Here is a 22658-nt window from a genome sequence, read left to right as displayed (position 1 = left end):
TAACGCCCAAAATTGATACCTAGTTGATTAGCTAATATCTTAATGTCAAAAATTGAAAACTTTGAAGAGTTTTAAACATACGATCCTTGTATTAAAATGATAAAAATTTTCGGGAAAAGGGGGATATTTCACGTTAATCGAGAAAGAGAATCATATCCAGTAAGTTAGGACACGATGTCTCGAATTCCCGGTACGCGAATGAAAAATGCTTATTCAAAAGATGTTTAACTATCTCGAATTGAAAAAGGGATCACGACCAATAAGTTAGGACACGATCATTTTTTAATTCCCGAGATCGTTTAAAACTTAAGTTTGAAAACATTCGTGCGTTTAGATATATTGGGAAAATCGAAACCCAGTAAGTTAGGGTACGATTTCTCAAAATATTAAACGTCGAATATTACATTCACTTTGAAAAATTCTTGTCCAGAGAAAGTAACGTGTCATATCCAATACGTTAGGACACAACGTATTAAATTCTCGAAAACGAGCTTTTTTGTCATTTTTAAAAGAGTAATCTTGATTATTTAAATTCAATGAAGAAAGTCGAAACCCAGTACGTTAGGGATCGATTCTCTCGAAGATCCAAAATACCAAGTATTACTTATATTTTGAAATTTTTCGTTTTTTGATAAATCCGAGTAAGAATGGATGTAAAATAATGATAAAGATGATAATGTGAATAAAACAACACGAGCAAAACAAAATATACACGAACAATAAGACTAGTATAAAATAATCGTGTAAGCACAATAACAAATAATAAAAAAGATAATAACTAAAGCAGGAAAATAACAATAACAGTCATGTGAATTAATAAATAAACGAAATTAACAAAATTATAAAATAAAAGATACATATACATATACACATAATCATAAAGATATGTAAAACATACGCATGTACACCTATTTAGAACTATTATACATGAAAATACATAAGCATATATGCACGAACATGTATACGTATAGAACTATCATCAAATACATAAAAGTACATATGTAAGTATATATAAATCACAAAGTACGAAGAATATAAACAATATATTTTTGAAAATATAATGAATATATATATATAAACATATTTATGAAGATGAAAAATATATATAAATATAGGTATGTATAAATATTATGAAATATAAAGAATATAAACCAAATGTATATTTTGAAAGTATAAAGTATATGTTAGTATATATATATACATATATATAATAAAAGGTGTATAAAAGCATATCTTATATACATGTATTTAAAAATGTGTATAGAATATAGATGTGCAAATAGATACAAGTATAAAAATTATGGAGTATATAAAATATTTATGTATATAGGCGTTTGCATGTATATGAAATAAATTATTATGAAAACATGTAATGCATGTATATATGTATTTTTAGAATAAGATAAAGCTAAAAAATAATATAAAACTAATTACAAACTAACAAAATGATAACGAATAAACATAAAGAAAAATAAAACTAATAATAATAATACATGATAATACATTAAAATAATAAAGAAAATAATAAAAGTGCTAAAAAAGGGACTAAATCGACGTAAAAGCAAAAATAAGGGGCGAAATCGAAATAAAAAAACAAAAGGGACTAAATTGTGACGCGTGCCGAAAGAGGGGGAACCGAAATGGTAAATAGGCCATAGCCCCAAAAGGCAGTGCTGCAGTGGACCAAAATGGAACCAAAATAAAACTCTGGGGCTAAATTAAAAATAAAAGAAAATAACGAAAAGGGGCAAATTGCAACGCACTTCAAAATCGGAGGGACTGCGCACGGAATTATTCCATTTGAAGAAAACACGCGGATCCTCCTCTTCGGGTCGGGTCGATGCGAGGGTCTGTCGGCAAAACGACGTCGTTTTAAGCTATTAAGGCCAGCCTTAAACGACGCCGTTTAGGGGCCTTATAAAATTCATTTTTTCCTTATAAAAAATCATTCTTCTTCCTTTCTAAAAAGAAAAACCAGAAAACTCTCTCAAACTCCCCCTTTCTTCCCAAGAAACCGGCCAAGGTTCCGACCGTCGACCACCGCGTCGGCCGCCGATGGCCGGCACCGGCGCCGCCGTGTACGGCGGCGGAGAGACCAAAAGTCTCCCCTTTTCGCCGAATCGTCTCCAACCGCCCCGAGCACTCCGACGTCGTCAAAAAGGTAAAAAATACTCCTCCTTTTTTATTTTATTTCGAATATAAATAATACAAGAAACAAGAAAAAGAACGAAAAAAAGAAGACAATCACCTTAAAGCACGATTTTGGTTTTTTTATTTCTCAAAATATTGTTTTTGGTTTTTGATTTTTGTCAATGTTTCCCCCTCTATTACAATCTGTTTATATTCGGTCTTATATACCGAAAATCAAAAACCAAAAGCCCCCCAGTACAATCTGTTTCAGTTTTTTTTTATAGCCTGTTTTCTACTATTTTTTTCTTTATTGTTTGCAGGTTTGATGTTGATGGAGCAAGTGGGCGGTGGCCAGAAGGCAGGTGGCGATGGGACGTGCCGGCGGTGGCGACAGAAGGGTCCGAGAAGGCAGAGGGACAAAGGCCCTAGGTGCGCTTTGAAAATTTTTTTATTTTTCTGTTATGGGTTTGGGCTAGGGTTTTGGGCCTCGGGTTTGGGCCTGGGTAATTGGGTAGAGGGTTTGGGTTAGGCTATTGGGCCTGAAATTTTGGGTAGTGGGCCCGGGTAAATTGGGCTTGTACAATATATATTTTTATAAATAAGTCTAAATAAAAAATATTAAATTTATTATTAAAAAAATTAATTCAAGTGAGGGCAAGATAGATGTCATAATACAAAGAATAGATGCCATCAAAGTTTGCAAAATTAGGCCAATGATCTATTCGGTTAAACCACCAATTCTTGATTTGGTCAATCCAATCACGAATTTGGTCAACTCATTTGGTTTGATTAAATATTATATATTAAAATTTTTGATTTAATCTTATCACGAACCTTAGATATGCATGACTTGAAAAATAGTAAAATAAAAATAAATATATAATTATTTAAAATATTTAAATTTTGGAATATTCAAAAATTCATTTAAAAAATTTTCAAGTATAAGTTTTATAAAACATTCAAAACCATATTTATTAATCTAATATTAACCATACTTCAAATTAGTTTTGAAAAACTAATTATTTTAAAATTTATTTAAAAAAATTAAAGAAATTAAGATATTCACCGTGAGTGACATAATAATGATTGATCCTCTAATCCTAACAGCATGTTTGGTTGGGGCTATTGGCATAGTCAATACACCCCTAATCAGTGGGCCCCACTAATTCCTCTTTAATCCGTTGTTTGGTTGATTGTATTACCATTACGTCCCAAATTTGTTCCTTCTCTAATACATCCGGTCCCGTAATAGATACTCCCCCCATCCAGCGCCGATTAGAGAATCCTTACGTATTTCTTATTTTCGTTTCCTTTTTCTGCCCTCATAGATTTCTGCTTCTTCTTCCATCGGTATTACAGATCTGTCCTCATTTCTTCTGCTTTCATAACAAATCCTCAACATTGTCTTCATCGGAGGCCGATTTCAGGTATAAATCTTTGCTTCAACATTGTCTTCGGCTTTCTCTATTTTAATTTTTCTCTCCTGTAGTTTTATATCTGTAATTCAACACTCGTTTTTCGGTATCAATTCATGGCAGAGTGTTAACTGGTGCAAAATTGTTGCTTTAGATGTTTATGTTGCAACTTTTATTTCTGTAAAATTGAAATCAGCAAAATCTATCTTTGTTTTTCTATTTCTCTTATCTGTCTTTCATCGGAGTCGATCTCATCATCTTCCGAGCTTTCAATTTCAAATAAGATTCAATGGGTAAACCCTTGAATCGTTTCATCCTAATCTTTTTTTTTTCTCTTTTTGCATTTTTGTTCCTCACTATTTATAGCTTATTCAGTGATCCGTTTCTTCCTTTCATTACTCAATTAGTTTTGCGGTTTATTTGTTTAATTTTTGTAAAGTAATGGCAAAAGAAAGCGGCTGAGCAAGCAGCGCTGCCTTAATAATTTTGTTGGTTTTTTTTCTTCTTTTTCTTATTATTATTTAGGGTGCGATACGGGTTTTTTTTTTCTTTTGGTGGAAATTTGGGTTTGAATACTGTTTTTTAGATTTCTAAAGTTCCTTTTAGTAGTGTAAATCTGCAATTCGTTGTGATGTTTGGATCGGGACCGGGGATGAATTTCATGTTTATGGCATGTCTGGTTGTTGAGGAAGCTAAGGAAAATAAAAAAACAAAGAACTGGAATTTGAATTACCAGCTGTTAAAGCTATTTAGTACGTCAAAATTCTCTATCAAAAGATAAATAGACTTTGTTTCAGTTGAGGTATACCTAAAATGTCCTTGATTAATTGATATAGAAAATTTAATTTTAAATTAATAAGGAAAAATGAATAGGGCGGTTTAGTTCTGTGCATTATGGATGCTTTCTCGCTTTACCTTGACATGCTATGAACATTTGATTTCTCAGCGACAAGCGATGAATGTTGTTCAGTTCAACTTAGTGATGGAGATGGTTCATTCAATGATACTGGAATCGAAAGTTTTATCAAGGAAGTGAAACTTCATGAATGCGGTCTGTCATATGCCGTGGTTTCCATCATGGGACCGCAAAGCAGCGGTATGCCTTGTTATCTTTGTGACTTTCTGCTTTATACTTTCCTTTCCCTGTTACTTAGGTGTCTATTCCCAATTCATAGTAAGCTGCTTTGTTTATTTACTTTGCATTATGTTTAATGATATTGTACTAGAAATATGTGGGATACAAATGAGAGTATGATAAGCTTGAAGCCTGGTCATGTCAGTTTTCAGAAAATGGCATGTCTTTCATATTGCACTTTCATGTGAACTTGTTACTACATGATATTGTTAAATTACTTTTGTAGTTAGTGTTATATCCATCTTTTGTTATTGTTATTTTGAATGTAACTCATGCCATAAATGATTTTATTTGGGCATATCTTTCATATCTCACTTTCAGGTGAACTTGTTACCACATGATGTTGTTAAATTACTTTTGTAGCTAGTGTTATATCCATATTTTGTTTATTGTTATTTTGAATGTAACGCATTCCATAATTGATTTCAATTTTAAGTTTTCTGTAAAATGATTCAAACTACCAGATATCATGTATCATCTGTTTTCACTTTTAGAAAAGAACCCATTGGACATTGTTTTCATTTATATTTCACCAGTCCCGTTTGTTTAAGTTTTCACCAGTCCCGTCTGTTTAAGTTTACTGATTCTTCGTTTACATTGATAATTTGATATCTAGATGCTATTAGTGAGCAATCATCAAATGGTTATTTGCTTATTGCTATTAGTTATTGTAATGTAATCACACATCATGATTTCCAGAATGAGAGTTAGACATATACTTAGCTGGTTTCGAATTTGATTTTGCTGTTCTTGGATTGTTTATTATCCTGCTAGATTAGAATTAAGAAGTTTGGTCAATGGGAAGACTGGTTTTGTTTGAGACCATAGATGATAATATATTCGAAATTGGGATTCCATAGATCTGTTGGGAATTGAGATCATAGGATTGTATTGTTCTGTGACAATTCATTCATTGGTCCTTTTAGTTTAAAGTTTCTGAGTCAAAAATCTTTGAAATTTTTTTGCAGTGGCTACTCCAAAGCAGATTAGGGAACTAATGCAAGTAGATGGCTTAACCAATGATGAAGTTAAGAGTCATTTGCAGGTGAGGGTTCTTTCTTGTTATTAATGGTTTTCTTTTCAAGTTTTGATATCGATTATTGATGTAAGAACTTCCCTGATTTCCAGAAATACCAGCTACACACACGAAGACTTCCAGCTACCACAACAACAACAACCCCTGCAAATCAATCAGGCCTTGTTTTGGGTGGTGGTTGTTACAGGCCATTTTGCCCGAGGCCCAATTCAACACAAAACAAGAACCCAATTAACCCAAACCCATTTCTACCAGCCCAAAATAAACAAAAAATAGAGAAAGAAAGAAAACCTAATCGGTCCTGACTACTGCCGCCGTTCCTCTGACCACCGACGCACGGCCTCACCTGCTCCACCAACTCCTCTGACTCCCTGCAAGATGAAACCAAACACGCAAAGCAGAGACAAAAATAGATAAAGAACTCATGTAAAATGGCTATAAAAAGCCAAGCAAAATCAGTTGTAAGGGGTTCGGAGCCCTTTTGAAAAGAAAAAAAACAAAGAGATAAAAAAGGTGACCTTTTTGGTGTCTAAATCTCTTCTCTCTTTATTGTTTATTTTTTATCTTCTACACTAAATAACAAACGAAAAACCAAAAGAACCTTACCTGCGCCACACCGGAGGGGAGAAGACGAGCGGTTTCCCCTCGATCTTCGGGTCTCCGGCTCTTTTTTCGGGGATTTGGCCCTAGATCCGTACCCTAGGGACGCTAGGCTTCAAAAAGGGACCGAAAAGGTCCGATTTTGGACCTCCGGCCGCCACACGCTGTGGCTCTACGGCGGAGACTCGCCGGAAGCCTTGGCCGAGCCATCTCCGGAATCGGAGCCTGAGAAAAATGAAAAAGAGAGAGTTTTCTCTCTGTTTTTTCAACAAAATGATGAAGCAGTTTTGTTTTTAGCCTTTTTTTTTATATTTATATTAAACACAAAACGGCGCCGTTTTAGCAAAGGGGGATCCGCGCGTCGACCCGACCCGACCCGAAGGATCCGCGTGTTTTAGTTTTTTGGGCAATTTATGCGCGCAGTCCCTCTGATTCGCGGTGTGTTTCAATTTGGTCCTATTTTGTTGTTTTATGTTATTTTGATTTAGCCCTAACATTTTACTTTTGTTTTATTTTAGTCCATTGAGGTGCTGCGTTTTGGGATTTTGGGTTTATTTTCTGTTTCGGTCCTTCCCTTTTTTACGCGCGTCGCAATTGGATCCCTTTCGTTTTCCTTTATTTCGAATTGGCCCTATATGTTTTATTTCATTTCGATTTAAGGCCCTTTTTTAGCATATTTTATTATTTAGTCAATTTTTGTTAACTTTATTATTATTATATTATTATTATTATTATTATTATTATTATTATTATCATCTTTACTATTATTAGTATTGGTATTATTGTTGTTACTTTTATATCTCTATTCATATATACTTATGTATTTTTAAATATATATATATGCCTTATTATTATCATATAAGTGCTTGTATATATACATGTACATATTTTACATATAATTTGTTTAATATATATACGTATACTCATATTTCTTTTTTATATATATCTATATACATATACATATTTTTATTTTTATAAGTATATATATTTATATGTATGTATTTATATGTTTTTGTATATCTTAATTTGCATAGACATATACATACATGTTTTCAATATATTTTAAACATATATATATAAATTAACGTATTTATTTGTATACGTAGGTATATTTTCATTATTTTTAAACTTTAATTTGTACATACATATTTTCATGCGCCTACTTTATATATGCATTTCATTATTTTCATATTCCATAATTTTATACACCTATATATATGTGTACATATTTTTATCTATATGCATATTTTTTTTTATATTTTAAAGTATACTCTATATATATATTGTAATTTATGAATACACACATATTTTATTTTTTTGTCTATACATATAAATATATATATATCCCTTTAAATTTTAATTGTATTCACTATTTATTTATTTCATTTTCATTATTATTTTGAACGAATGTTTAATTTATTTGTTTATATATATATTGTTATTTTATATGATTGTAGGTTTGACTTTTATTTATTTTATATTGTTGCTATCGCTCGTATCATTTTTACACTTTTGTATTCATTATGATTTTGTCATGTATAACAATGTAATTTGCTTTCACATTTTTACTACGACTTCATGTTTTTATTTCACTCGATAATAAAATTTGTTTAAAAAAATGATATTTTGTGTTTAGATTCGAGAGGATCGTACCCTAACTTACTGGGTTTTGATTTCCACAATAAATCTAAATACACTAATCTTTTCAAACTCAAATTTTGAAACGATCTCGGGAATTAAGAAAAGATCGTGTCCTAACTTACTGGGCATGATCCCTTTCCTAAACCCGAGATAATAAAATATCTTTTAAATAAGTAAAATTCTGGCATTCATTCACGTATTGGGAATTTGAGACATTGCATTCTAACTTACTGGATATGATTCTCTTTCTCGAATAATGTGAAATATGCCCATTTTCCTAAAAATTTTCAACGTTTTAATACAAGGATCGAATTTTTTAAATTCTTCTAAGTTTTCAATTTTCGACATTAAGACATTAAGTAATCAACTAAGGTACCAATTTTGGGCGTATCGAGGGTGCTAATCCTTCCTCGTGCGTAACCGACTCCCGAACCCGTTTTCTGAATTTCGCGGACCAAACTTGTTGTTTTAATAAAATCGAACCGTTTATTAAAAACAACCGCTTTTCGAGGTGATCCAATCACACCTTATAAAAAAGATTGGTGGTGACTCCTGTTTCATTTTCTTCAAAACCCAAGTCGACCCCGTTTTTCATCCAAAAAATGGTGTCAACAGCTTGGCGACTCCACTGGGGACAAAACACGAGAGTCAAGCCATGAGTTGATTACTTTTTGTCTTTTTGTCAAAAATCAAAACTTAGTTTAAATATACGATCCTTTCATTTTATTTTTATCTTTATTATGATCTTCGTCATTATGATTCATAATTGCTGTGTTTAAGTTCAGATTTATTTTTTGCACATTGCATTGCATGACCGTTGGTCATACCCTTTTTAAGTGGGAGTGAGAAGCTACGCCTTCGTGAGGTTTTCACCTCCGCATGGGATAGTGTATCGCTTTCGGGATGCATCCGTACCTATGTCTCCGTGAGATCTTCATCTCCGCATGGCCATAGGGAAATGTATTCCCCTGAACTGAACTCAGTCCGTATGAGCCTATAATGGGTGAGGATCGAGGAATCTGCTGGTTCGGGTACCCTTACTTTAGAACCAACCCTCATATAGTAGACTTAGGAACTTAACCTAGGTAGAGCCACTCCAAACACCTAGTATCTACCCGATTAGGTACTTTTTTTTGTTTTCCTTGTTTGCTTCTGTTTTTTTACTAACCGATCTTGTTTTGTTTTGATTATGATTGCATTGCATTTTAGGAAAGAGATATGGATTCCAATCCAATTACTAAATTAGAAAGCTTGTCATGGAATACGAATTCCTTGATAAAGTGGAAAACAATACGACTTCCCAAACATATTCTGAGAAACACAAGAATGGCGATGGAAGAGTTCGTGACCTTGCTTGGTGGCCTGGGGATTCGAGACGATTGTCCAAAAGCCTTCAACAAGCTGACGAGCCTTATGAAGATGGGCAGATGATGGATCACGACCAAGATCAAGAAAATGAGCTAGCAATGGCATCTATTGGTGAGATTACCTCAAACATGCGGATGAAGAAAAAATCGATGTTGTTTCTTGGAATATGAGGGTGAGGTCGTACATGTATCCGTTTTATGTAAGGGAATTTGCTTTCTAGAAAAGTCTCCTAAATGTAATTGAATCAGAATCAACATCTCTTTAGGCATTCATTTCATGCATTTGCATTACATCGCATCATATGCATTAGACTTTCACGAAGTGACCCTAATTATGTAAAATTATTTCAGCTAATCTGGAAAACCAATCAACCAAACATCCTTACGGTACTCGTCGCAAAGCCAAAGAAATGGATCAAAGATTAGAGAAACTGGAGCAAACGCAAAAAGAGATGCAAGACCAGTTACAGGTGCAAATGAAAGAACATATGGAAAAGATCCAGAAAGACATGGCACAAAAGATGAAGGAGTCTCAGGATGAACTAATGACTAAATTGACGCAATTAATAACCAAGGGAGTGGATAAAGGGAAAAATCCTGTGGTTTGCGATGAAGAAGGAAACAATGATGAGCCACTTTTTTCTCCAGGATACACGCCTCCGCAAGCGCAAATTCAGATTGAACCACATCCACGAAGATCTTCTGTTTCAATTAGGCCTCAACACTTTCAAGGTGACGCTTCAATACCGAAGAACCTTCAGGTCAGATCTGGTTCTAGTCCTGACGATAATCTGGTTGTCCCGGACTTCGATGAAGTAGCGGAGAAAGACAAGACGAAGGAGAAGTTACCAAAGCAGTTTGAGGAGAAATGGAAATGGATTGAAGAGAAGTTTAGAGCGATAGAAAGTATCGACGGCTATCGTGGAATAGATGCGAAAGATCTGAGTTTAGTTCCGGATTTGGTACTTCCTTACAAATTTAAGATGCCGGAATTCGAGAAATATAATGGGACCAGCTGCCCAGAAGCTCATATTACTATGTTCTGTAGGCGCATGGCTGGATACGTCAACAACGACCAACTGCTCATACACTGTTTTCAAGATAGTCTCACAGGGACAGCGTCTAAGTGGTACAATCAATTGACACGTATCCAGGTTAGTTCTTGGAGGGATTTAGCACAAGCCTTTATGAAACAATACAGTCATGTAGCTGATATGGTCCTTGACAGAATTACCCTTCAAAATATGGAGAAAAAGCCTAATGAAAGTTTTAGGCAATACGCACAAAGGTGGAGGGAGGTCGCTATTCAAGTTCAGCCGCCACTCCTGGAGAAAGAAATGACGATGCTCTTCATCCACACATTGAAGGCCCCGTTCATCACTCACATGTTGGGAAACGCTTCGATGAGTTTTTTAGACATAGTCATGAGCGGTGAAATGATTGAAAGTGCCGTGAGAAGTGGAAAGATTGATGCTGGGGAGAATACTAGAAGGTCAGACTTAAAGAGGAAGGAAAATGATGTGAGCAATGTGAACACCTACAACAAATCGATTACACAGCCAAGAAAGGTGATTACTAGTCAGCAAGGTTCATCTAGACAAGAATCGTATGTGAAGCAAGGCACTGAGAACCTTCAATTCACGCCAATTCCGATGGCATATAAGGAGTTGTATCAAAGCTTATTCAACGCACGTGTTGTTGCCCCTCTCTACACGAAACCTCCACAGCCACCGTACCCCAAATGGCACGATGCGAATGCACATTGCGAATATCATGCGGGAAATACGGGGCATTCCATAGAGAACTGCATAGCCTTCAAGAAACTGGTTGAAAAGCTCATCAACATGGGTGTCATCAAGTTTGGTGACTCATCTAATGCAGAAAATTCGCCACCCAATCATGATTAACAATGGGGTGAACGCAATATATGAGAAAGTGTTGGGAAGTTGTCACATCAATACCATATATGAAGGCATAATTGAAAAAGGATCTTATTAGATGTTCGCTCTTATAAAACCTGGGAGTTTTCTAAAGAAACCTTTGTAGTATTTAGAGCTTACTCAGAGTAATATTCAAAACACACTTGTTGCTTTCAGCCTAGAGCAACAAGAAGTCTTTTGTGAAAAAGGCTTATGTCTGAACGTCATTATGGAATGCATCTTTGCGATCTTTTGAACTAATATTTTTTTCATTGATTATACTTCTATTCTTCCATCCAAATCATTCTTTCATTCATTCATAATCATACTATGCAGATAATTATTCTTAAATTCATACATTCTTATATATTATTTTGTACCTACAATAGGTCCCTGGATATCAACGACATGAATGACACTGCTACAGACTTAGAACCTCCTTTTGAGCGAGATATGTGTTTTGAGGGATCTCACGACTTTGAAGATGACACAGATCGTAGCTTATCTCCAAACTTGTTGAGGATGGTAGAACAAAAGGATAAACAGATCCTACCTCTCAGTGAATCATTAGAAATTGTGAGCTTGATGAAGACTAGAATTGACCTGCCTACAGAGACGAAAAATTCAAAGATGTCTTTGTATGATCATACCAGGGTATGCCTCGATTCTTATAATAAAACCTGCACAACAGTACGATGTCAGAAATTTACAGTGCGAACGATGCAATTCTTTACCGGGGCAATACCGTTCTCGTCAATTCAGCATAGCTTTGCCCATTTGAAGTCGAATTTCCATCTCTTCAGGTTGTTGTTGGGTCCATCCTGATCAAAGAGGAAGATCCAAAGTTTTTGTCGCAGTTGCGCCCCAAAAGGCTTAAGAATAAAAAACAAAAAGAAGAAAAAAATCAAAATCAAGATCAAAATGAAAATGAGAAAAAGAAAGAAGAATGAAAAAGAGAAATCTAGATGAAAAATCAGAATGAAAAAGAAAAGAAAAAAAGGGAGAGGCCAAAGCGAAAGCCCGCAAAGGGCATTTTATGACCAAATAAGGTTTTGAGATGAAATCCCGAAAAAGGTGACTCAAATTTTGAGCACAATGGGGCATGGACATCACCATTATCGAAGACTTCTAATGGGCATTGTTTCATTTTGAGAGGCTACTTCATGAGCTAAAGTCATCGTATACCGATACAGAATTTTAGAGAAGAGAGTATTGGAGAATGCATTGAGGTTAAACAATAGCACGATAGCTGAAGTCTCAAATTAGCTCAGAAGTGGACACCACGATTCGTCACTGAAGTTCCTAGAGTTGAACATCAAAAATTGAAGGAAAATGACTGAGACTTACGAGGATTGACGTGAGAAATTACCATTTACCCTAATTGTTTGTCGAACATCGGTATTGGGGCAACACTTCTCTTTTTTGGTTTACAGGATTGAGGTAGTTCTACCTATTAAAATCCCCTCATTGCTTGATGAAGGGATCCAATCGCAATGTGGTTAGTTGGCCCTAGGAAAAGGGTTAAAAGCTATTCATCAGGGTCAGATGTACCATAAATAAATAATAGGAGCCCATAATAAACGTGCTCGTCTCAGAGAATTCCACAAGAGGGCTGGAGGTTGAAAAAGACTCTTCCTTAAACGAAAGGATTCTAAAGGGAAATGAATGCCAAACTAGGAAAGTCCCTATGTTGTAAAGAAGACCATTTTTAGAAGAGCACTGATCCTGAGTGAGATTGCTAATCCTATAAACTCGGATCCAGTCTAGAAACACTTCGTTTAAAGAAGAAGGAAGGACCAAGGTGAAAACCTGCAAAAGGGCACTTTGATTCAAAAAAAAAAAAAAAGAGAAGAAGAAGAAGATGAAAAAAATAAAAAAATGAAACAGTAAAAATGGAGAGGCTAAGGGGAAAACCCGCAAAGGGCACCTTAGGCCAAAGGGGATTTGAGTTGAAAACCGAAAAGGGCGGCTCAAATATTGATCAGAATGGGGCATGAGGTGATATAAGCTGCTCAAGTTTTGTTCATATTGAGGCATGTGTTGATCTTGCCATACCTGAATCAACAGGAAAGGATAGGCGACATCTTGGGGGCATCGACAGAGCATTGTAGATCTCCTAAACACATGTCCAACTCAAAAGGGTCTTCAGAAAGTTTGTGTAGAGAAATCCAAGCTGTGATATCTGGGGCACCCAATTCTCATGTTATTTGTTGTTCTTGGAATACTTTTTCTTTCTTTCCAAGATATACATTCCCAATTAATTCTTTTGTTGTCCATCTTCACTATTTTCGATAATTTGTTCTTTCGAGCTATGCTCAGAACCAACTTTATTCTTATCCATTGTTATGACCTTTTTGCAAGCATTGGAATAATGATTAATGGACTAATAAAACTTTCACAAAGGAAGTTTTGCATATTACTCTGAAAAGTTTCTAAATAATACAGGAACCTGAAACAGGACTATTGTTTAGAACATGCCAAATTCGAAGGTTGGAAATTTGAGAAGGAAGAGTCTAAGTTTGGACTTTCTCTTCAGATTTTGTTGTCCAAATATTGATTGAGCAAAATGACAAGATGTCGTGTTGGTGGCAAAGCTTCAATGAGCCAACAAGCGATGTTTACCAGGCAAAAGGAGAAGGTCTTCTGGGAGAAGAAAATTTTGCAATTGTGCATGAGCATTTGGTATGACACCTTGGGAATGAGGTAAATGACCAAAGAGTTTCACATTCAATATCATTGAATTGCGATAGGAGAAGATTGAGAAAAGTCATACCTTTCTACCCTTGGATTGTAGAGGGAGAATGATGGTACAAATTTTGTGCCCTAATAGATTAAACTTTAAGGTTTACAGTGGGGGGCAACCAGATTAAGTGTTTCTTTGGATATACCCGACGAGCAAAAAGGCGTTGTAGTACGTCAGTGATAAAACCTTAATAAGTTTTTACGTGATGTTAACCTAAGCATTAAGGAATCATCTTCATGACATTTTGCATTCATTCAAATGTCATTCATACATATCTAGTTAGGAGCATTTGATTCATTCTGATTATGTCATCCTAATCACTAGGCACAATTAGGTTCATAAAATAGAACATACAGGTCATGTTCCCCAAGGGACAGATCAATGAAGTTACAGATCTTGCCTTCCTGCATTAACAGCGAAGCAGATCGAAGACACAAACCTTGCCTCTTTCGGTTGTGATAGAGCTGGTTGAAGACAAAAGATCTTGCCTTCCTACATTGACAGCGAAGCAGATCGAAGACACAAACCTTGCCTCTTTCGGTTGTGATAGAGCTGGTTGAAGACAAAAGATCTTGCCTTCCTACATTAACAGCGAAGCAGATTGAAAACAAAGCCTTGCGTCCATCGATTGCAGTGGAGCTAGTTAAAGAAGCAGATCTTGCCTTCCTGCATTAACAGCAAAGCAGATCAAAAAAAAACAAAGCCTTGCCTCCATCGGTTGCATTGGAGCTGGTTAAAGGTTACAGATTCTGTCTCCCTAAGCCGTAGCAGAGTAGATCAAAGACAGCAAATCTTATCTTCAAGTGTAAGGAAGCGGATTCAAACCACAAGTCCTATATCCCTGACCTGTAGTGGAATAGGTTGGAAATTACAAATCTTGTCCCCCTGAAGTCACAGTGGGGCAAACTAAAGCCAGAAATCCTATCTCCCTGAAGTTACAGTGGAGCGGATTAAAATGAGGGATCTTATCTTCCTGAGATTACAGCGGAGCAGATCGAAGACACTATCCTATCTCCCTGAAGTTACAGTGGAGTGGGTTAAAATAAAGGATCTTATCTCTCTGAGGTTACAGCAGAGTAGGTCGCATCAAGTCTTATTTCCCTGAAGATGCAGTGGAATAGATTGAAAACCACAAACCTCGTCCCCCTGAAGTTGCTACGAAGAAGATAAAGGCTACAGGACGCATCACTCTGAAGTGCAGTGGAGTGGATCGAAGCAACAAGACATAGTGGACTGGAAGGAGGCTATTTGAAGAAAAGAAGCACTAGAAGAAGTCAAGATTCGGCAAGACCGGACAAAATTGGCCTTTCTTGGTCTTTGCTCTGTTCTCGTTACACGACAACGAGCAAAGAGGGGCAGCTGTTACAGGCCATTTTGCCCGAGGCCCAATTCAACACAAAACAAGAACCCAATTAACCCAAACCCATTTCTACCAGCCCAAAATAAACAAAAAATAGAGAAAGAAAGAAAACCTAATCGGTCCTGACTACTACCGCCGTTCCTCTGACCACCGACGCACGGCCTCACCTGCTCCACCAACTCCTCTGACTCCCTGCAAGATGAAACCAAACACGCAAAGCAGAGACAAAAATAGATAAAGAACTCATGTAAAATGGCTATAAAAAGCCAAGCAAAATCAGTTGTAAGGGGTTCGGAGCCCTTTTGAAAAGAAAAAAAACAAAGAGATAAAAAAGGTGACCTTTTTAGTGTCTAAATCTCTTCTCTCTTTATTGTTTATTTTTTATCTTCTACACTAAATAACAAACGAAAAACCAAAAGAACCTTACCTGCGCCGCACCGGAGGGGAGAAGACGAGCGGTTTCCCCTCGATCTTCGGGTCTCCGGCTCTTTTTTCGGGGATTTGGCCCTAGATCCGTACCCTAGGGACGCTAGGCTTCAAAAAGGGACCGAAAAGGTCCGATTTTGGACCTCCGGCCGCCACACGCGGTGGCTCTACGGCGGAGACTCGCCGGAAGCCTTGGCCGAGCCATCTCCGGAATCGGAGCCTGAGAAAAATGAAAAAGAGAGAGTTTTCTCTCTGTTTTTTCAACAAAATGATGAAGCAGTTTTGTTTTTAGCCTTTTTTTTATATTTATATTAAACACAAAACGGCGCCGTTTTAGCAAAGGGGGATCCGCGCGTCGACCCGACCCGACCCGAAGGATCCGCGTGTTTTAGTTTTTTGGGCAATTTATGCGCGCAGTCCCTCTGATTCGCGGTGTGTTTCAATTTGGTCCTATTTTGTTGTTTTATTTTATTTTGATTTAGCCCTAACATTTTACTTTTGTTTTATTTTAGTCCATTGAGGTGCTGCGTTTTGGGATTTTGGGTTTATTTTCTGTTTCGGTCCTTCCCTTTTTTACGCGCGTCGCAATTGGATCCCTTTCGTTTTCCTTTATTTCGAATTGGCCCTATATGTTTTATTTCATTTCGATTTAAGGCCCTTTTTTAGCATATTTTATTATTTAGTCAATTTTTGTTAACTTTATTATTATTATTATTATTATTATTATTATTATTATCATCTTTACTATTATTAGTATTGGTATTATTGTTGTTACTTTTATATCTCTATTCATATATACTTATGTATTTTTAAATATATATATATGCCTTATTATTATCATATAAGTGCTTGTATATATACATGTACATATTTTACATATAATTTGTTTAATATATATACGTATACTCATATTTCTTTTTTATATATATCTATATACATATACATATTTTTATTTTTATAAGTATATATATTTATATGTATGTATTTATATGTTTTTGTATATCTTAATTTGCATAGACATATACATACATGTTTTCAATATATTTTAAACATATATATATAAATTAACGTATTTATTTGTATACGTAGGTATATTTTCATTATTTTTAAACTTTAATTTGTACATACATATTTTCATGCGCCTACTTTATATATGCATTTCATTATTTTCATATTCCATAATTTTATACACCTATATATATGTGTACATATTTTTATCTATATGCATATTTTTTTTATATTTTAAAGTATACTCTATATATATATTGTAATTTATGAATACACACATATTTTATTTTTTTGTCTATACATATAAATATATATATATCCCTTTAAATTTTAATTGTATTCACTATTTATTTATTTCATTTTCATTATTATTTTGAACGAATGTTTAATTTATTTGTTTATATATATATTGTTATTTTATATGATTGTAGGTTTGACTTTTATTTATTTTATATTGTTGCTATCGCTCGTATCATTTTTACACTTTTGTATTCATTATGATTTTGTCATGTATAACAATGTAATTTGCTTTCACATTTTTACTACGACTTCATGTTTTTATTTCACTCGATAATAAAATTTGTTTAAAAAAATGATATTTTGTGTTTAGATTCGAGAGGATCGTACCCTAACTTACTGGGTTTTGATTTCCACAATAAATCTAAATACACTAATCTTTTCAAACTCAAATTTTGAAACGATCTCGGGAATTAAGAAAAGATCGTGTCCTAACTTACTGGGCATGATCCCTTTCCTAAACCCGAGATAATAAAATATCTTTTAAATAAGTAAAATTCTGGCATTCATTCACGTATTGGGAATTTGAGACATTGCATTCTAACTTACTGGATATGATTCTCTTTCTCGAATAATGTGAAATATGCCCATTTTCCTAAAAATTTTCAACGTTTTAATACAAGGATCGAATTTTTTAAATTCTTCTAAGTTTTCAATTTTCGACATTAAGACATTAAGTAATCAACTAAGGTACCAATTTTGGGCGTATCGAGGGTGCTAATCCTTCCTCGTGCGTAACCGACTCCCGAACCCGTTTTCTGAATTTCGCGGACCAAACTTGTTGTTTTAATAAAATCGAACCGTTTATTAAAAACAACCGCTTTTCGAGGTGATCCAATCACACCTTATAAAAAAGATTGGTGGCGACTCCTGTTTCATTTTCTTCAAAACCCAAGTCGACCCCGTTTTTCATCCAAAAAATGGTGTCAACAGTGGTCATGCATGGATGTGTCAAGATCAGTTTGGAGAATCCTCGAAAGGGAGCAGTTCGCAGTCGGGTTCCCCTTAAGGTCCTCTCCAGTTAGCCACAAACACCGGAGGGACCTCCACTACAGGGTGTGAGAGCATGGAAGATGATGAAGATGCAAAATCCGAGTGCTATAGTTGGAAAAGCCATGTTCAAAAACCCAGAAAAAACAATGTATAGAGTTTACCCACCATGAATTTTGCAGATAAAAAAAAAGAAAGAAAGTATACATGGGAGGAAATCATTTATCTGGAGAAATTTTGGCTGGAGAAATTTTCATGTCTGAATTGAAGGACTGCAATTATTGTTTATAGTGGTATTCTGGCAATTAGTTAGAAGATGAAGGGCATGTTGATGGTAACCAAGATGAGAACAAACATTTGTCAACATTAATTATTTAATATTAATTAAAATATATTTAATATTAATTATTTCAAATTATATTTTATAGTATCATATATTATGTTTTTAGTAAATTCATATAAGAATATTGATTATTAAGAATTTTATTAAATTATATATTTTAATTATAATATATTTAATAATAATTATGTTAAATTATATTTTATAGTATCATATATTATGATTTGAGTAGATTCATATAAGAATATTGATTATTAATAATTTTATTAAATTATATATTTTAATTATAATATATTTAATAATAATTATGTTAAATTATATTTTATAGTATCATATATTATTATTTGAGTAGATTCATATAAGAATATTGATTATTAATAATTTTATTAAATTATATATTTTAATTATAATATATTTAATAATAATTATGTTAAATTATATTTTATAGTATCATATATTATGATTTGAGTAAATTCATATAAGAATATTGATTATTAATAATTTTATTAAATTATATATTTTAATTATAATATATTTAATAATTATGTTTAAATATGATTAAATTATTTATTATTGATATTAATAATCTTATTAAATTTTAAATAACAATAACAATAATCATTTACCCAAACAAATTTATGCTAAGGGTATTCTAGTCATTTTAGTTTTTTCCATTATGCTATTACACCTTTATTCCATTCAACCAAACACAAGAATACTATTACACTTCTATTCTATTACATTCAACCAAACAATTGATTTGCTATTACGATTTTATTCCATTACGCCTCTATTCCAATACAGCGAACCAAACGTGCCCTAAGTGTTCTCTAAAATGATAAACAGTTTATCACAAAATGTAGTCTACCACATTAATATTTTTTTATTAAATGATAAATTTATCTAAAACATTAATATTATAAAATTTGATATTTAAATTAGGAAGTGAAACAAGACTTTTCTCCTCTGTTTTTTAACTATTTGATATTTAAATTAGGTATATCTTGATAATTAAATTAAACATTTACTATTTATTTCTTTGAATGAAGGATTATTGTGTGTGACCCAAGCTGAAAAGGGGGAAGTCTATTCCAGATTCTATTTACGTTGGTAATGTGCTGGGAGCGGAGTTGTGGGGCATTTTTCATGCTCTCTCCATTCAAGAAGGTAGTGGTGGAATTGTGGGGCATTTTTCATGCTCTCTCCATTCAAGATGGTAGTGGTGGAATGTGACAGTTCCCAAGCTGTCCAGCTGTTGAATGATGGCCAGGCTGCTTCTCATAACTTGGCATTGGTTAGAAATATACTTCATTAAATACAACCCTTTATTATAGAAACCAGCATACGGCATGAATTATTAGCATGATGGGAAAATCGACAAATGGTTCACTCATTTTATCCTGATTTTTCTTGTGCAATTTTGGAGGTCGGGTTCCTTCTCTGTTTTCTTTGCATTTGTACAATTAGCTTCATGGATTATGCTCACTTAATATTGCAACTTAAAAGTGGTTTTTATGGGTTCAGTCTGTTTTACTCTGTTAAGTATGCATCGGATATGGGTGTCCCACATGCTTAATGAAAAGATGGACTTCTGCAGCCAATAAATTGGAGCAAGCTGGTTTTCAGAATATAGCATGTATAACATCAGGGCTTCAAACTGTAAAAAACCAAGTTAAACATCAACTTCTTGCTGTTGTAATGACCGTGGTTGTGATGTATGCAGGGAGCAAAGCATGAAATAGTTCTTGTTTTTGCAGGTACATTTGATTCTGTAGGTACAACTAAGTTGCAAGATGCTGGCAAAGCTGGTTTGGTCACTATTCAAGGCAAGAATTCAGCCGTGCTTGGAACTGCACACATTTGTTAGTGATTCAATAGCCATAAAAAACTTCCGTTGAAGTCCTTTTTCTCTTTTAATCTAATCTCATGAAATGGCGCAGGCGCATATCTGTTTATAACTTTGTTCCCAGATCAAGCGGAGAAGCTGCTTCAGATGAGTCTTGCAAGGTAGCCATTGCAAAATGAGTCCGGGTTATACTGTACCCAACTAACATCCGAGGCAGTCCAAAATGATTATACCACCAAGATGATTCCTTACAAAATTGCTTTAGTCATCAAGCTGCCAAATGATTTTATCGGCTCTCTAGGAGACCAGCTCGTGAATAGAGATGGTGTGTCTAAGATCATTAAGCATCTCTTCCCAATCGAAGATTTCTTCTAAAGACAAGCCTCCAAGAGTAATGGTCAAATCTCTCATCTACTGGATAATCATGGACTGCAATGAGCTATATCTTCTCCTTTATCTCTCTTTCTTTCTTAGGTTTCAAGATTTCACTACGGTTATAAATAAATTGTTTCTGACATTTGAATCTTGCAGGCTGCACCAACTAGTCCCTCTAGGCCGGCTCTTGAAGCACCAGCAAGAACACGATCAAGGGTTAGCTTGTTGTGTTGAAGTGTCAGATTACTTTTCTACAGTTGGTTTGAGAGTTGAGAGCATAAAGCATAAAATTTGGTTATCTGATTGGTTCTCTGATTAATGACTTCCAGCATATCCTATTTAAATTGCCAGCCATATAACTTATTTCATTGCTCTAAAAATGTCAAAGGTACAATTTTTTTAGTTTTTTTTTCTTTATTAGCAACCTAAACCACGATTTTAACAGCAAAAGCAATGTGTTGTGTCGAAGGTACCTTTTTCTTAGGAAGAAGTTCTTAGCTTCTTCTTTATTGCTCTAAAAATGTAATATATTTATTAGTTTGAATAGGTAATAAACAGTGAATCTGTCTCGGGTGGCTCTGCTGCATCTGTATCAACCTGGGAATGTGTTGTGTCACCTGGGAGCTATACTTGTTGAAGCGTGTTGCGCATAAAAACTGTTTGATAAAATGCTTAAGAAAAGCTAGTGTCTATTGCTGCCTGACATTGTTCAGCTCAGAAACTTGACATATTAAGTTGGCAATTTTTTATAAGAAAAATTTTTAGGCTTTCATTCTTGCTAGTACTTTGATGACTGCGAACCCATTCTTAATATCTAAACTGTTTATAACAACATATCTAGGAGTTTTGTTTGGATTGAATTGAGGAAAATGTTTTTCTAATGCTTTCCTAACTTTGAAGAAATTGGATCGGATTGGATAAACGCAGAAGCTCGTCCTGAAGATCCAATACTTATCTTGAGCTCGTTGAAGATAATCTCTTAAATAGGATCAGTTAGTTCAATCGTGGAATTAGTTTGTCTGAACAAGAAATATGTTAACATAGAATAAGTAGAAAAATGTGCTTTTGAGGTTTGAAGCTAGCAGGAGAAAAGCTTAGCCAAATGGAAGAGGCGAACGAGTCGAATTCCGGCATTGTTTAACATGCAAAGTTGAAAGCTGGCAACATGAGAATCCGGGCTGTTTGATGTTGGAACCGGTGACAATCGTTATCTTCCAAATGTAGTTGTGCTTGGTGAGGTTATATTCTCGGTTTAGTATAAGGGTGTGATTTAGAGCGGATAGTTAGTAGCTTTAAGCATTTGTATTCTGAGAGCAAGTAGATTTTCATGTATCTAGAGAGTCGTCGGATTATCATATCCTTTCATTGGAGACTTGTGGGATCTTTGCTTATCTTTGTGTAATCATGCAACTCTCTCTATGTAATCCTATGTTAAATGTTAGTAGCTTTGTATTAGGGAGTGAGTGTCGAATATTCGATATGTTGGATATGAATATGTTTCATTCATCGTGTTCCTAAGTTATGTGAATTGTATTCTTATATTCATGTCCAAATATGAGTGGTTTACGATTGTCGGATATGACTAAACGAGAGATCAAAATGAGAGAACTTGGCTAACTGTATCAATTCAAGTTTTTGTTCTCATACTTAAAATTTATTGATTTATTTATTTTTATTGTATTATATATATATTCAAACAGGGATGTGGGGTTGAAATAAGAAAAAAGAATATGCCAAAATAATTGGTAGTAAACCTTAAAATAATCAAGAATCACACCATTGAACTATAGTTATGATTTTATTGTATGCATTTCTTCAGACATGCTTTTCATATATATATATATATATATGAATTGTATTGATAGATTTGATGAAATCAAGAATTGGTGATTGATTTGAACCAATTCTAAAATTATTGACCATGAGAGCTTGTGTCTAGAGGATAATTTAATCATTTGATAATAATAGGTCTAGAAATTACCCATCATTTTCTATTATTATATATAAATCATTTTTTAGGGGAAAGTAGG

At 34.4% G+C, this 22658-nt stretch overlaps 1 protein-coding gene and 1 long non-coding RNA gene across 5 annotated transcripts; both read left to right on the top strand.

Moving 5' to 3' along the window:
• The first annotated feature begins 1976 nt into the window (after positions 1-1976).
• Positions 1977-18472, top strand: LOC107923141 (uncharacterized). 3 transcript variants are annotated; one of them, XM_041096093.1, is made up of 7 exons: positions 1977-2161; positions 2451-2559; positions 3490-3557; positions 4492-4641; positions 5649-5725; positions 5809-5893; positions 18013-18472. In XM_041096093.1, exons 1-7 carry the CDS (start codon positions 2056-2058, stop codon positions 18084-18086), a joined length of 669 nt encoding a protein of 222 aa, XP_040952027.1. In that variant the 5' UTR covers positions 1977-2055; the 3' UTR covers positions 18087-18472. The 3 variants fall into 3 exon arrangements, with proteins under 3 accessions (XP_040952027.1, XP_040952026.1, XP_040952025.1); XM_041096092.1 differs by lacking the exon at positions 18013-18472 and adding an exon at positions 15355-15685 and having other exon boundaries at positions 5809-5903; XM_041096091.1 differs by lacking the exon at positions 18013-18472 and having other exon boundaries at positions 5809-6250.
• Positions 18473-19552: 1080 nt separating this feature from the next.
• LOC107924323 (uncharacterized) lies at positions 19553-22134 on the top strand. Of its 2 annotated transcripts, XR_001691762.2 has the most exons (4): positions 19553-19833; positions 19932-20269; positions 20348-20644; positions 20785-22134. It is a non-coding gene; the product is annotated as an uncharacterized lncRNA (long non-coding RNA). The 2 variants fall into 2 exon arrangements; XR_005915097.1 differs by having other exon boundaries at positions 19567-20269.
• Positions 22135-22658: the final 524 nt, after the last annotated feature.

The sequence above is a fragment of the Gossypium hirsutum genome, chromosome D06 (genome assembly GCF_007990345.1).
Source record: "Gossypium hirsutum isolate 1008001.06 chromosome D06, Gossypium_hirsutum_v2.1, whole genome shotgun sequence".
NCBI lineage: Eukaryota > Viridiplantae > Streptophyta > Magnoliopsida > Malvales > Malvaceae > Gossypium > Gossypium hirsutum.
This window is presented reverse-complemented; position numbering and strand designations above follow the sequence as displayed.

Coding starts and splice junctions, on each gene's coding strand:
- LOC107923141 (XM_041096092.1), top strand. CDS start 2,056: ATGGCCGGCACCGGCGCCGCCGTGTACGGCGGCGGAGAGACCAAAAGT. Junction 2,560..3,489: donor CAGAGGGACAAAGGCCCTAG/GTGCGCTTTGAA, acceptor TCGGTATTACAG/ATCTGTCCTCATTTCTTCTG. Junction 3,558..4,491: donor TCATCGGAGGCCGATTTCAG/GTATAAATCTTT, acceptor TTGATTTCTCAG/CGACAAGCGATGAATGTTGT.